We start from the raw sequence: 14,524 nt of genomic DNA on the forward strand, positions 1-14,524 counted from the left end.
CCGCTCCGCCCTCTCTGCCCTCCCGCCCCCATCCCAGGCTCGCTCCTGAGCGATAGACAGCGGCGCGGCGCCGGGAGCCGCAGCCCGGCCGGCGGTGCGCAGGCGCACTAGCTCAGCGTTTTTAGCCCGGTTAGGCCCGGAGGGCGGGGCCGGCACGAGGGCTCCGGGCCGCGGAGGCGCGCACGTCGGCACGTCGGGCCGGTCACGTGGGGAGCCGAGGATCGCAGTGCGCGTGTCCGCGGCGGCTGGTGTGGGGTTGAGTCAGTTGTGACACCCGGAGCTGCTGACCCGACAGGAGGCCCCCGGATCCCGCGGCCGAGCAGCAGGCGCGGAGCTTCGGGACTCGTGAGCCTGGCCCCGTTCTAGAGCTCCGCCGAGCCGGCGCCGCCACCGTCGTCCTCCCTCCTCCCCACGCCCCCGCCAGCGAACCGCCGCCGCGGGCGCGCCCCCGCTCTGCGCTGTCTCCGATGGCGTCCGCCTCCGGGGCCATGGCGAAGCACGAGCAGATCCTGGTCCTCGACCCACCCTCAGACCTCAAATTCAAAGGTAAGCCGCCTAGGACGCGCCCGAGCGGGGAATGGGGCCGGAGGGCGGGCGGCGGCAAGGCCGGGACGGGCCGCGCTCCCTTCCCCCACGCCCGCGCCTAGCGTCGGGACCGCGGCCCCGCTGCGTCCCTCGGCCCGCGCCTTGCCGCCCGCCGCTGCCCGGCTGCTCGGGCCGCGGAGGGGAGGGGAAGGAGCCAGCCGGGCGCCGCGGAGGGCTCAACCCGGCGCTGCCGCCATCTTGCGGCCCGCGGGGGCGCCGCGGGAGCCCGCCCGCACCTTGCTCGCCCGTCTGCTGGCCCGCACTGCGTCCTTGCCCTGGGGCGGCCGCGGCGTGCTCGGGACCCCGCGGGCGCCTGCCGGGACCCGGAGCGTCGGGCCGTGGCGCGGCGGGGTCTGCGGGGCCGGTGGTGGCCGCGGGCAGGCGCGGCCCCAGGGGCGAGGCGCTCAGGGCCGGGTGGGGCTGTCACGGGCCTCGCCCGGAGTCTCCCCCTGTCAGGTACGGGGCTCCGGAGAGCCGGGAGGCCCGGCGGTGGCTGGCTGGGACTGACCCCGAGTGTTGGCAGGGCCCCAAGCGCGCGGCAGAAAGCCGTGCGTCAGCTGGGGGAGTGGAAGGTTGTAGGTTGGTGGTAGTGGGTCCCCTGTGTCACTTGGGCTCGTCCCTGGGTACAGAGGACCTGCTGTCTGCTCGTAGCCCTGGGGGATCGCAGCCTTTTTTGCTGAGGAATTAATTCTCAGTGTTTGTGGCTCACTTAACGTTTACGGTTTCCCAGCATACCTTGAGAAAGCTGATAAGGTGCCACACCGCTCTGGAACTGTTGACTTTGGAGCACGGGCTGTGCTTGGGAGGATCGCTGGCTTGGCGAGCCTTGCTCAGATCCAGGGCCCTTCGCCGTCTCCGTGTGTAGGGTGTAGGGTACGCTTGGGAAGAAAAGTTTAAGCAGAACAACTTACTAATTTTTAAGGAATCCCGATAGAAAGTGGGGCTTTAAAAAGACCTGCTCCTCCTTCTCTTTAAAATGAGACCCCCTTTGAAAGTTAATACCTTGGGCTTTAAAATTTTAGGAATTGTGATGAGAACACTTTCCCTTAGGTTGCATAGCAATTCCAGTATTAAAAGAAGTAAATCCATGATTGTGTAAGATTGAGTCCGAATGAAAATTGCTGGCTGAATTGTCCCTGTGGGAACAATTTAAAAATAGTTTGAAGTATTTTTCAAAAAATTGTGTTTTAAATAGTCTTAGGACTTATAAACATTTTGGTATTTTGCTAGTAGTGCTGCTCCTCAGGTGTTCAGTGCATTTACACGTTTCCCTGAATGGAAACGTGTAGGACTCCTTATTAGACAAGAGTGTGATTTTTTTTTTTTTTTAAGGCAGCTCTAATATCTTTGAAACTGTGGTTGGTGAACTACTCTTAGAATCCTGGCGTTTTGGAAGCCAAGCCAGGCCAGGAACCACGGAAAGTTTGAAACAAGCCTGGGCTACATGGGGAGACACTAGATAGGGTCTCAGAACCTCAGATATTTTGCTGTAGCAAATTTCTGTGTTGCCTGGGTTTTTGGAGGGGGATTAGATGGGGATGTGCAGAAAAGTCCTTCAGGTATTTGTACTAAAGTAGCCATCGTTAGTTGAAGTGATTTAATATAAATCTTTATGATACTCGGTGTAGTTTGCTTTTCCCCTTTGACAGTTTAAGAGGAAATTACTGCATAGCCTGTGTGAAAAGCTTTTTATGAGACAGGTTTTAAAAATTAGAAGAAATATGCATTGTGCTGTATCCACGCATTTCATTTATTTTTGATGTTAAATAATTACAGCTGTGTTTATACAACAGGTTCTTCTTGTGTTATCAAAATAGTGATCCCAAGTCTAGTGCGGGAGACCAAGGCACACAAATGGCATCGTGGAGACAGTATAGTCTGTCTGAGGAAAAGCTTTTTCTCTGTAGGAAGCTTTAAGGGAAAAGGTTCTTTTGAAGCAACTGGGGAAAGTTATGCAAAGGGAGTGGTAAATACCGAGGTGAGAACACCCGATACATACACTCAAATGGCCAGTTGTTCAAAGACTTGTGTAAAGGTGGGCGAAAGGGAGATGATAGAACAGAAGAGGATTGAAGTAGGAGTTTGACATTTGGGGTTTGATGCTTTCCTCCTTAATGTTACTTTGTTAGTCACAGATAATTTGGTACAATGGAAACCTCTGTCTTTAAATGAATAGCTCTACACTAAGTAGGGTGATTAAGAAGAATCCGCAGTGTGTATGGTCTTTTGGTTGACCATACAAAAATTATTTAATTGATTTTTTTAACTAGTTTTCATTTAAGTGTAGGTTGTTTATACTTTTTTTCTTGAAAAATTCTCTGATTATTTGCTAGGTTTATTTGAATTATTTGGATTAAACATTTGTGTTGGGGTGGTTCCTTTAGGAGTGACTCATTCAACCATTCTGAGATTGATGGTTTTCCTTTAACATGAATAATGACTTGATATGACTTACTTTGCACAATTTTGGAAAAGTAGATGTAGTTTTGTGTATCTCCATTTTTTAGTTAAAAATTTTAGCAATATGCAGAAATCTTTTTATGGCTGTAGAGTGAATTCTAAAGCATACATTTTGATGCTTTTGTTCATAAAAAGATACTTATGGTTCTATCTAACTATACCAGCAATCTAACCAGGAGTTTAGATCTGAAATTAGGTAGTTCATGGAAAAACCTTTTTGTCCTTCAAATTTAATATATTACAAAATTTGTTTATTGTTTTTTCATAGCTGTATTTTTCTAGCAGTATTGAAGGGAAGTTTGGAGGAGAAAGTTTTGCAAATGTTAAAACAATTCGGAGTGTATTCTTCCTAATGGTCAGGGGAAAGGAAAAACAGACTAAAATCATTGTGTTGAAGGTAGCTCATGATAGTAGTACCTGATGAAGGAGAGACCTGTGGTGTCACTGTCACCTAGCAGGTTCCCCTATCTGAGACAGGATTTCTTTGATAGCCCAGGCCAGCTTTGAACTCCCAGTTTAACCAAGGATCTTGAATTTTTAAAAATTCTTTTGAATCTTTTTTTTTTAAAAAGATTTATTTTTATTTTCTTTGAGTTTTTTACTGCATGTACTAAGTGCACTGCTTGGTTGCTGGGTGCCTGCGAAGGTCAGAAGAGGGCATCATTGCTGCCATGTGGGTTCTGGGAGTTGAACCTGAATAATCAGGAAAGCAGCCAGTGTTCTCAACCATTGAGCCATCTCTCCAACCACTTCTTAAGATTAAAAACAACAACATACCACTTAATTCTTTGACAAATTTACACACACAATATGTCTTGATCATTCTGTGTTCTATTCCACCTAACCTCCCCTCATGTATCCCTTCCCACCTTCATGTCCTTTTAAAAAATTATTTTATTTTTTTGTATTGGTAAGTGTGTGTCTTCATGTGGCTATGTGCACATGAATGCAGGTGCCGTTGGAAGCTGGAGGTGTAGGATTCCCTGAAAACTGGAATTACAGGTGGTTGTGGTGAGCTGCCTGGTGTGTGTGTGTGTGTGCAGGTTCTTTAGCAGTAAGTGCTCTTTAGCTGCTCAGCCATCTCCCTAGGCTATCACTACCTTAAAAGATAGTCTGCTGAATCAATTTAGTGCTATCCCATGAGTATTGGTGTGAGGCTGTCCATGGGAGCTTATTAGCTGCCTCATCTCTTCCCCTAAAAAACAAACGAACAAAAAAACCAAAAACTTGACTCAATAGTCAACTAGCTGGGCGGTGGTGGCACACACCTTTAATCTCCGCACTTGGGAGGCAGAGGCATGTGGATCTCCATGAGTTCGAGGCCAGCCTGGTCTCCAAGAGCTAGTTCCAGGACAGGCTTCAAAGCTACACAGAGAAACCCTGTCTCGGAAAAACAACAACAACAACAAAATCAACTGACTTGACCATGTGCAGTTTTGTGTAGATAACCTCAGCTGCTGTGAATTTAGAGGTGCAAATGGCCTTGCCATGTCCCCAGAAGACAGTATCTCATAGCACTCTTTTCTGTCCCCTGCTCTTGTGTTCTTATATTCTTTTCACTTCTTCTTAGATATTCTCTAATCCTTGAGGGGAGTGTAGCCCATTTAGGACTGAGCACTCCCTGCCAGTATTCTTAGCAGTTGGCTGGTTCTGAGACCTTATTGTTCATTACAAAAAGAAGCTTCTCTGATAAAGGTTAATCAGGAATTATGGGTATAAAGATGAATGTTTAGAAGACAGATCAACAACTTGAGTGTTTAGTTAGTCAACAGTAGGAAGTTATACGTAGGGTCCAGGATCTCCCCAGCAGTGGACTTTTGACCAGGCTTATAGTATCCATCTTTCCTGTGTGGATCAGATTTCTAATACAATTAGAAACTGATTGGTTACCCCCATATTAGTCACGCTGCTTTTGCACCAGTGGGAATATCTTGCTTGGCATACAGGGTCCAATGCTGGGTAATTCTGTTGATATCTTTTCTTCCCAATTGACCTACATAGTTTTACCTCTGTTGATGCTATTTCTTTCATGCATCTCTGCTTGTGAACTTGTTATTTTTGGAATTAATACAGTCATAAATTTGTCAGGAGTAGGTGTTGGAGCCACAATTATAAACAGCCCTTATTTTTTGTGGGGGCAGTTCTAACGGGTAAGATCCCAGTTTTTAGATGAATGAAATGTAGGGAAGCCTTTGACAATTGGGAACTGAGATTCCAAGAGTAAGTAGAAGTTACCTAGAGCAGCATTTCTCAACCTGTGCACAGGTCGTGACTCCTTTGGCAAACCTCTGCTTCAAAAACTATTTATATTACACTTCATAGCAATAACAAAATCAGTTATGAAGTAGCAATGAGAATAATTTTATGGTTGTGGGTTGCAACATGAGGAACTGCATTAAAGGGTCACAGCAAGGTCAAAGGAAGGTTGAGAACCACTAACTTAGAGGAAGAAAGGAAAATGTAGATACAGTATGCTGTGATTGGAGGGAGCACTGATAGTGAGCTAAAAGCGTTCTGGGGGGCAGTTTTGTTTTTGATCCTAGGCTACTGAGGGATTTTAAGTTTTTTTTTTTTTTGTTTTTTGTTTTTCCGAGATAGAGTTTCTCTGTGGCTTTGGAGCCTGTCCTGGAACTAGCTCTGTAGACCAGGCTGGTCTCGAACTCACAGAGCTCCGCCTGCCTCTGTCTCCTGAGTGCTGGGATTAAAGGCGTGCGCCACCACCGTCCGGCTTAAAGTGTGTATTTTAATTTTTTTGGGGGGGGGCAGCTGTATAGGTGGGCTAGCGTACCATATTAATGGTAGCCATGCAAATTGGTATTAGAAATGAGATGGCCATTGATGTTAGAAATAATGAAAGGTCAAAATAGATGTGTGCACTGAGAGAGAAGGTGTGGTTTCTTTGATGGAGTGCATAAAATGGAAGGATGGTGGTACTGTTCACTGAACTAAGAACATTGACTCTGGATGTGGGCTGATAACATTTTCTTTAGGGTATATGGGAGAAGGGTAGGAGGAAGAAGACCATGCTTTACTGGTGTGATGTGTATGTTTAAAACTAATGAGGAGGTGTCCCAAGTGGGCGTTTGGTTCTGTAAGTGTATGTAGATATGGATTAATTGAACTTTTGGAAGATAATTTCACCCGTAATTGCAATTCTGTTAAAATCTTGGGCTCCTTTGCAATTGCATTTTTCACCTGCCTGGTGCACATACTTGTAAAGACTTGACTATGATTGTTCAATTTTTGTACTTTCGGTAGAGTAGGATTTTGGGGGGCTTTTGAAGATTTGTGACTACATGTAAGTATCAGAAAGTCATTTAGCCTGGCTTGTTGGCATTGGTGGCATAGTTTTATAATCCTGGCACTTGTAAGGTGGAAGGAAGCAAGAGAATCTGGAGTTGGAATTAGTCTGGGCTACATGAAACAGTCTCAGAAAAAAAGAGGTGGGAGGCAAGGAAGATGACTCAGTGAAGTGCTTGCCTTGCAAGCATGGGAGCCTGAGCTTGGATTCCCAGCACCCAGGTAAAAGGGAGTTGTGGTGGCTTGTGCTTCTAAGCCTAGCATGGAAAAGACAGACAGGAGGATCCCTGGGGGTTTGCTGGCCAGTCATCCTGCTGAGTTGGTAAGGTACAGGCCAATGAAAGACTGTCTCAGAGGAAGTGGGTGGTGTTCCTAATGACACCTAAGTTTTTATTCTTTTGCTTCCACATGCTTGCACATGTGTACCTGAACACATGCACACACACAATTAAAAATATAAAAAAGTCCCCTAAAAGTTAATCAAGTAGAAAAAACACAAGAGCCCCCCACCCCCTGTATTTGTAAGTTTTGCTATCTGTGCTTTGTGATCAACTGTGGTCCCAAAATAGGGAAATTTTTTAGATACAAATATTTTATAAGTTTAAGTTTGTGTCCTTCTGAGTTGGAGGATAAAATCTAGCTTTGTCGTGTTCCTTCTTGCCAAGGACCTGACTATCTGTTGGACCAGTTATTTCCATACTGCAAGTCTGCCCACCAACCAGTTACTTAGACATTTTCTTGCCAGATTGTTGGTATCACATTTGTTTTCAAGTTACCCTTACTTTATTTTTACTTATAAATGGCCTTAAAAGGGCTGGAGAGATGGCTCAGTGGTTAAGAGCACTGGCTGCTCTTCCAGAGGTCCTGAGTTTGATTCCCAGCATCCACATGGTGGCTGACAACCATCTGTACTGAGATCTGGAGCCCTCTGGCGTGCGGGCATACATGGAGACAGAATGTTGTATACCAAATAAATAAATAAATAAATCTTTTTTTTTTAATTTATTTATTATGTATACAATATTCTGTCTGCCTATATGCCTGCAGCCCAGAAGAGGGCACCAGACCTCATTACAGATGGTTATGAGCTACCATGTGGTTGCTGGGAATTGAACTCAGGACCTTTGGAAGAGCAGTCAGTGCTCTTAACAGCTGAGCCATCTCTCCAGCCCCAATAAATAAATCTTTAAAAAGATAAATGGCCTTAAAAATACCAACAATGATACTGAAAATTTCAGTATGCCTGGATATGCCCAAGAGAAGCCAGTGTTTCCTTTAAGTGCAAAGTTCTAAGCCTACTAGGAAGGAAAGAAATTCTAGCCAGGCGCTAGTGGTGCACACCTTTAATCCCAGCACTTGGGAAGCAGAGGCAAACAGATCTCTGTGAGTTCGGAGGCCAGCCTGGTCTACAAGAGCTAGTTTCAGGACAGGTCCAAAGCTACAGTCTCCAAGAAAATAAAGAAGGAAAAAAAATTCTCTGCTGATGTTGTAGCAAAGATCTACAATAAGAATGTGAAGAAGGAAAAGGAATTGTTCTCCGTTTTGCTGTTGTACCTCAAATGGCAAAAGTGTGTAGTAATGATATGTGATAAAATGAAAAAAATGCATTAAATTATACAACTTGATAACTGGATTTGATTTTAGGCATCTATTAGAGGAGGGGTGTTTGGGACCTATCCTTCATGGGTAAGAAGGGACATGTATGTAAAACATTGGGAAAATCTGCCTGGTGGTGGTGGTGGTGCACACCTTTAATCCCAGCACTTGTGAGGGACGCAGAGGTAGGCAGATCTTTTCAAGCATTACTACATTGTATGCTGTTTTTAAAAATGTGGCTTAATAATTAAGCATATCATTAATATAATTTGCATATTTTTGTTTCCTTTTGGGGGATGTGTACTGGAATTAAATCGCAGGCTTTATGCATACGAGGCAAGCATTCTGTCACCGAGATATTCTTTAGTACTTGCCTAAGTACCTTTAAAACAAATATTCTACAACCTACATTTTGTTTCTTGTTACTTGAGAGATTGTATTTCTAACAACAAAAGGGAACATTTTCTTTGCTTATCATGATACTACTCTTACTTAAAACCCAACAGTAAATCTTTAATAGTGTTTAATAGTCAATCTGAAAATTTCCCAATTGTGCTGCTTTTAGTTGTTTCTTTAAATATGCATGTGCATGGCGTTGGATTGCTGTGTGCAATGTATTTGTTTTAATCTTAAGTAATGTTTTCCTCTGTCTTTTCTGTTCCTTAAACCTACCATTGATTTGTTGAAAAGACCTTATCTTATTCTGTTGTCGACAGAATGTTGCCTATCTAGATGTCTTAATGTATTTTCTGTAAGTTTTGTATTTGATTAAAGGCTTGATTAGCCATGGATTTCAATATCTATGGCAAAATGTGTTGTTCTGCTTGTAGTGATAAACTGGTGACAGTCTTATCCTTTAGTTGAAAAGGTACATAAATACGATCCATTTATTGTAACATATAGAAATAAGAATGTTCTCAGTATTTCATTCTATTGGGATTAGTGTTGTCTTGTTTTTTGTATTTTTGTTTTCTGAGATTGCTGCAGTGAATATTTAGTGGTTATAATGAAAATAACTTAAATGATTTATTCAATTTGATACCTTTGGGAGATCAAATTGATCTCCGATTGAAAAAAGATTTTCATTTGTTCCGTATGGATTTTTCTTTCTCTCATTTATATCTTAATTATTTCTACAGTTTTACAGGAAATGTGTATAAAGATTGTGGTGTAATATCTGTGAAAGTTAAACTCAAAAGGGAATGACTTTTGTCAAGATTTGATAACAAAACAAAGAAATATAAAGGAATGACTATGCTTTATGACCTATCACCAAAGATTGCCAGATCCACGCTTACACAAAGGCCACAGTAACCCTTCCACAGAAAGTAACTTCTGTAAGGGTGTTTATTCAATGTCTAGCTGCCATAGACACTTTGGACTATTACCATTTGTATATTGGTCCTTATTGGCTAGTATTGCTTCAAAGCGATGCAATCACCTATAATTTTAAAACTTCCCTTACTGAGAAAGCTTGACTACAGACTACTGCTACATGCTGTAATGTTAAAAGTGTTCCCATTGCAATTCTGCTTCCAAAAAGTTCATTGATCTTGGGAGAATCTTTGGTTTAGATTGACACATGAAGCACTGCTTTACAGTTGTATTTTAAAAGGGTTGACAGGATGGCTCCGTGAGTAGAGACACTTGTCTCTGTACCTGACAATCTTGAATTTGATCGCAGGACCCATAGAGGAAGGAAAGAACATACTTTCTCAAATTGTCCTCTGACCCTACCTTTGCACTGTGGCACCAGTACACATGTATCACTGCACACAATTTAATAAAACCTAATCTGTAACAAATTTGCAAATGATAAAATTTGCTGTATACAAATAATGTTGCCATCAGTTCCTGACTTGTGAGAATTTTTTTTTTCAAGACAGTGTTTCTCCATAGATTTGGAGGCTATCCTAGAACTAGCTCTTGTAGACCAGGCTGGCCTCAGACTCACAGAGATCCGCCTGCCTCTGCCTCCCAAATGCTGGGATTAAAGGTGTGCGCCACCACCATCTGGCTTCTTGTGAGAATTTTATTAGATGTATTTGGTGATACTCATTTCTCTGAGAATTGCTCTTGCACATAGGATTAAACAAGTAGGTTTAAGGTCTTTCCTCTTCAGATAGTGTGGATTGGTTCAGTGGGTCACTGTTTTAGGATTTTTAAAAGAAATAGCTAGAGGCAGGCGGATCTCTGTGAGTTCGAGACCAGCCTGGTCTACAGAGCTAGTTCCAGGACAGGTTCCAAAGCCACAGAGAAACCCTATCTCGAAAAACCAAAAAAAAAAAAAAAAAAAAAAAAGAAAGAAAAGAAAAGAAATAGCTAGCTGGGCAGTGGTGGCACATGTTTTTAATTTCAGCACTCATGAGGCAGAGGCAGGCGAATCTTAGTTCAAGGCCAGCCTGGTTTACAAATTGAGTTCCAGGACAGCCATCTCTACAGACAGAAGAGATCCTGTCTCAAAAAAACAAAACAAATTACTGACAAGAACAGAATCACACCTGAAAAGACAGTTGACACTATGTTCACAGATTCCACACCTTGAAATTCAAGCAACCATTAAAGAAAGGTATTTTTTTTAAAAAGTCTGTATTGACCATGTATAGACTTCTTTTGTTATTATTGCTAGCTTCTAACAACAATGGCATAGTATTAACCTTGTATTTGATATTGTAATCTAGATATACTTTAACGAATAGTGGTGGGCTGCATATAGGTTATGTGTAAAAAATATTTGGCGTTTTATATAATGTGAGCACCCACAGGTTTTGGTTATCAGTGTGGTTCTAGAACCAGTTCCCTTTGGGAGTTGTGGGAGGCCTAAATAAGCAATTTCAATGGCAAAGGGGAAATACGTAGCTGGCCACTGGAAGGCTTGCTTTTCTATATACCAATGACTGAGACACAGGTGAAGGTAGATAAACTATACAGTTAAAGATGTTATCCACTTAGAGATAAGTGACAGATTTGGTCCAGTGCATACAGAAGGCAGTTAGTTTAGAAGGCAAGGAGGTTTTTATGGTGCTTGCTTTTTTTCTTGGATGTAATTTTGGCTGTGATGGTAGCCCTACTCATTTCCCATACACCACCAGATTGCCTTCCTCTTGGATAGTGAACTCTTTAAAACAGATATTTGTTCTGTTTTTTCCTTAAATATGTTTGGATCTTTACAATTTCTGGGAAACTGGTTTGAACCAGTGTGTTGTCCCCACCCCCGACTTTGTGTGTGTGTGTGTGTGTGTGTGTGTGTGTGTGTGTGTGTGTGTGTGTGTGTGTGTATGTGTGTGTTTGAGGTTATCCTGGGCTAAATATGAAATCCAATAAAAAGACATTAACAAAACTAAAACCAAAAAACAGAGATCTAGAACAAAACTAATAACTATCACAGAAACTGCATACATAGTATGTTAGAATCTTACAAAACAATCCCAAATGTTTTTATAATTGATTTACCATCTGCTATCTTATTTACCATTGAGAAGACAACTTTAATAAGGTGATCATAATGTCATTTAATTTTAGAGAATGAGAGGAACCTTAGAGATAGTTTCATTAATAGAGCTTAGATTGTTTTGGGGGGGATCAGTCACCTAGTTAATAAATGGCTTTAGATTTTAAACCATTAATTCAGTATTCTATATTATGTTTTTAAAAAGCTATAATATACCAATAACAGAAACTAGTCTCAAGTTTTTGAGAACTCACCAAAAGTTTTTGAGAACAATGAAAAGAATTATTGTTTTTAACTTTTAATTAAAACTGCTTTCTTTTGTGAAGGTGACAAATGGGACTTTATATGCCTATAATAACACTGTAGTATTGGAAAGTGGTTTAAAAATTAGTAGACATGATTCCTGCTCATTGGTAACTTTTTTTTTTTTTGGTTTTTTTCGAGACAGGGTTTCTCTGGTTTTGGAGCCTGTCCTGGAACTAGCTCTTGTAGACCAGGCTGGTCTCGAACTCACAGAGATCCGCCTGCCTCTGCCTCCCGAGTGCTGGGATTAAAGGCGTGCGCCACCACCGCCCGGCTCATTGGTAACTTTTAACGATGAGTTTAACATACTGTGTGGGCAGACCTGTTGTCTTCCCTCTCTTCCCTCTCTCCAGTGACCACATACTGTCTACTGCCTGTGTATTAGTGTATTTTGGTGAGTTTCTCATAAAATATTTGTAAACTGTTATATAATGCAGTATGGAAAATTAGTACAGCAAACAGTGCAAATAATTAAAACTTTAAAATTTTAGAGACTTCAAATTATGAAGTCTTGGTTTAGCACTAATCTCAAGATTCATACTTGAAATTTTACAAAAGATTATTTTTTAGTGTTTTAACTAAACCTTTCTGAATGGAGATAGAAGTCATTTTGGGGCTGGAGAGGTGGCTTAGTAGATAAGAGCACTAGCCGCCCTTCCAGGGGTCCTGAGTTCAATTTCCCGCACACACATGGCAGCCCACAACTAGTCATGATGGATCCCATGCCCTTTTTTGGTGTGCAGATGCACATGCAGACAAGATACCCATATACATAAAATACTTAAATAAAAATAAATCCTAAGAAAACTCATTTTGTATTTCTAGAAAATGGAACAGTTTATTTGAACAATAGTATTTATACAGTAGTGCTTACCAGTAACTTTGATTCAGGCATTGTAACTGTTGGAGATGTAGCAGCGAAAGAAATGGAAATAGTCTTCATGATATTTCAGCACCGTATAAACAGGTAAATAAGTTAGGGTAACTTTTTTGCTTAAGAAATTTGTAGCGTCAAGCCGGGCAGTGGTGGTGCACGCCATTAATCCCAGCACTCGGGAGGCAGAGACAGGGGGATCTCTGAGTTTGAGGCCAGCCTGGTCTACAAGAGCTAGTTCCAGGACAGGCTCCAAAACCACAGAGAAACCCTGTCTCCAAAAAAAAAAAAAAAATTATAGGGTCTAGAGACATGGCTCAGCAGTTAAAAGCACTTGTTGCTCTTCCAAAAAACCTGGGTTCTATTCCATGTGGCAGTTTATAGCAATCTAACAGCATTTCCAGGGTATCTAACACCTTCTTCTTGCCTTCCCAGGAACCAGGCAAACATAGACGTACACACAGTCAAAATATACATAAAATAAAGTTAAAATTGAAAGAAATTTGCAATGAGCATGTTTAGAGCTTTCTTGGAGGTAAACCTATGGGGCCAAAGGAAATAAATATATAATGCTAACTTGACAGCTTTAATGCTTCAGAAGTATATATGATGGAAATAAAGTATAGTTGAGGCTCTAGAATCAGACCTGGTTTGACCTCCACCTCTCCACCTTTTTTTTTTTTTTGGAGGGGGAGGCGATAGGGTCTCTTACATAGCCCTGGTTATCCTTGAATTCAATATGTAGACGGGGGGGCTGGAGAGATGGCTCAGTGGTTGAGAGCACTGCCTGCTCTACCAAAGGTCCTGAGTTCAATTCCCAGCAACCACATGGTGGCTCACAGCCACCTGTGATGAGATCTGGTGCCCTCTTCTGGCCTGTATACTTAATAAATAAATAAATCTAAAAAAAAAAAAAAAAAAAAAAAAAAAAAAGAAAAAAAAAATATGTAGACGGCTAACCTTAAACTCAGATCCTCCTTCCTCCTGAGTGTTGAGATTAAAGGTGTGAACCATCATCTCTGGCTTAGGAAACTGTTTAGCCAGTGTTGCTTATAGTTTGATAGGACAAAACCTGTGAAACGATACTGGAAAAGACCTCACTTTTATTTATATATTCACATTGAGAATATCAGCCCTCCTATAAGGATTTTTTTACCTTTTCTATTCTGCTAAAAGTACATTAAAGGTATAGTACTGTCAAGGAGCAAAAAATGTAAAGCTAGAATGATTTATGAAGACCAAGAGTTACATGTTTGAAGTAAAACATGTATACTTTTGTCTTTTATGATTTCTTGTTTAAAAATTGACTGTTAGCAATATTTCTGGTATCTGGTAATTCATCAGATATTTATTGAGTAGCTCAGAGACTCAAAGCTTGTTAATATCAATATCTTCAGTTTAGTCTGCAGTGAATTAAATGTTTCTTTGGGAGGTTATGATGTAATAGAATGAATGGGAGAAGGCATACACATACTAGAAAAATGTGAAATACCACAAAATATGTATGGATTGTATTTCATTTCATATGAATTGTATAATCAGCCATGATTCCCTTATTTTTTGGTATTGAACTTTGTGCTGTTATGTAGAAGCCACTAATATAGTCTGTACCATAGTGGAGAACTGAGACTTTGTCAAACGATTGTGAAAAGACTGAAGATTTTGCTTGCTACAGTTTTATGGATATTAGAAGACTTGAAAAGAACTGAATTGGAGTACTTGTTCATGGCACTGTAAGAGCTTCTGTAATTGTGGTGTTTTCCCTTAGTCACCCCAGGTTCCAAGGTGGGTGACAAAGGGCTTCAAATTGAAGCTATCTATAGAGTGGCTTTGCATGGAGCTGAGAAACCCTTAGCTTAGAGAATCTTAATCTTTCATGGTGTGCTGCATGGAAATTTACCTGACCCTAGTTGCAGAATATCTGGTCCTCAGGAAGGACCAGACAATTATCTCAT

The 14,524-nt window shown here is 41.7% G+C and overlaps 1 protein-coding gene across 1 annotated transcript in view; it reads left to right on the forward strand.

Moving 5' to 3' along the window:
- The first annotated feature begins 230 nt into the window (after positions 1 to 230).
- The window catches only part of Vapa (VAMP associated protein A), a 34,554-nt gene continuing 20,260 nt past the window's right edge, over positions 231 to 14,524 (forward strand). Inside the window, exon 1 of the mRNA XM_075951186.1 lies at positions 231 to 546. Within this exon, the coding sequence (XP_075807301.1) occupies positions 468 to 546 (79 nt within the window). The 5' untranslated portion in view covers positions 231 to 467. The remainder of the gene's footprint in view (positions 547 to 14,524) is intronic.

Source organism: Microtus pennsylvanicus, chromosome 17, assembly GCF_037038515.1.
Source record: "Microtus pennsylvanicus isolate mMicPen1 chromosome 17, mMicPen1.hap1, whole genome shotgun sequence".
NCBI classification, from domain to species: Eukaryota; Metazoa; Chordata; class Mammalia; order Rodentia; family Cricetidae; genus Microtus; species Microtus pennsylvanicus.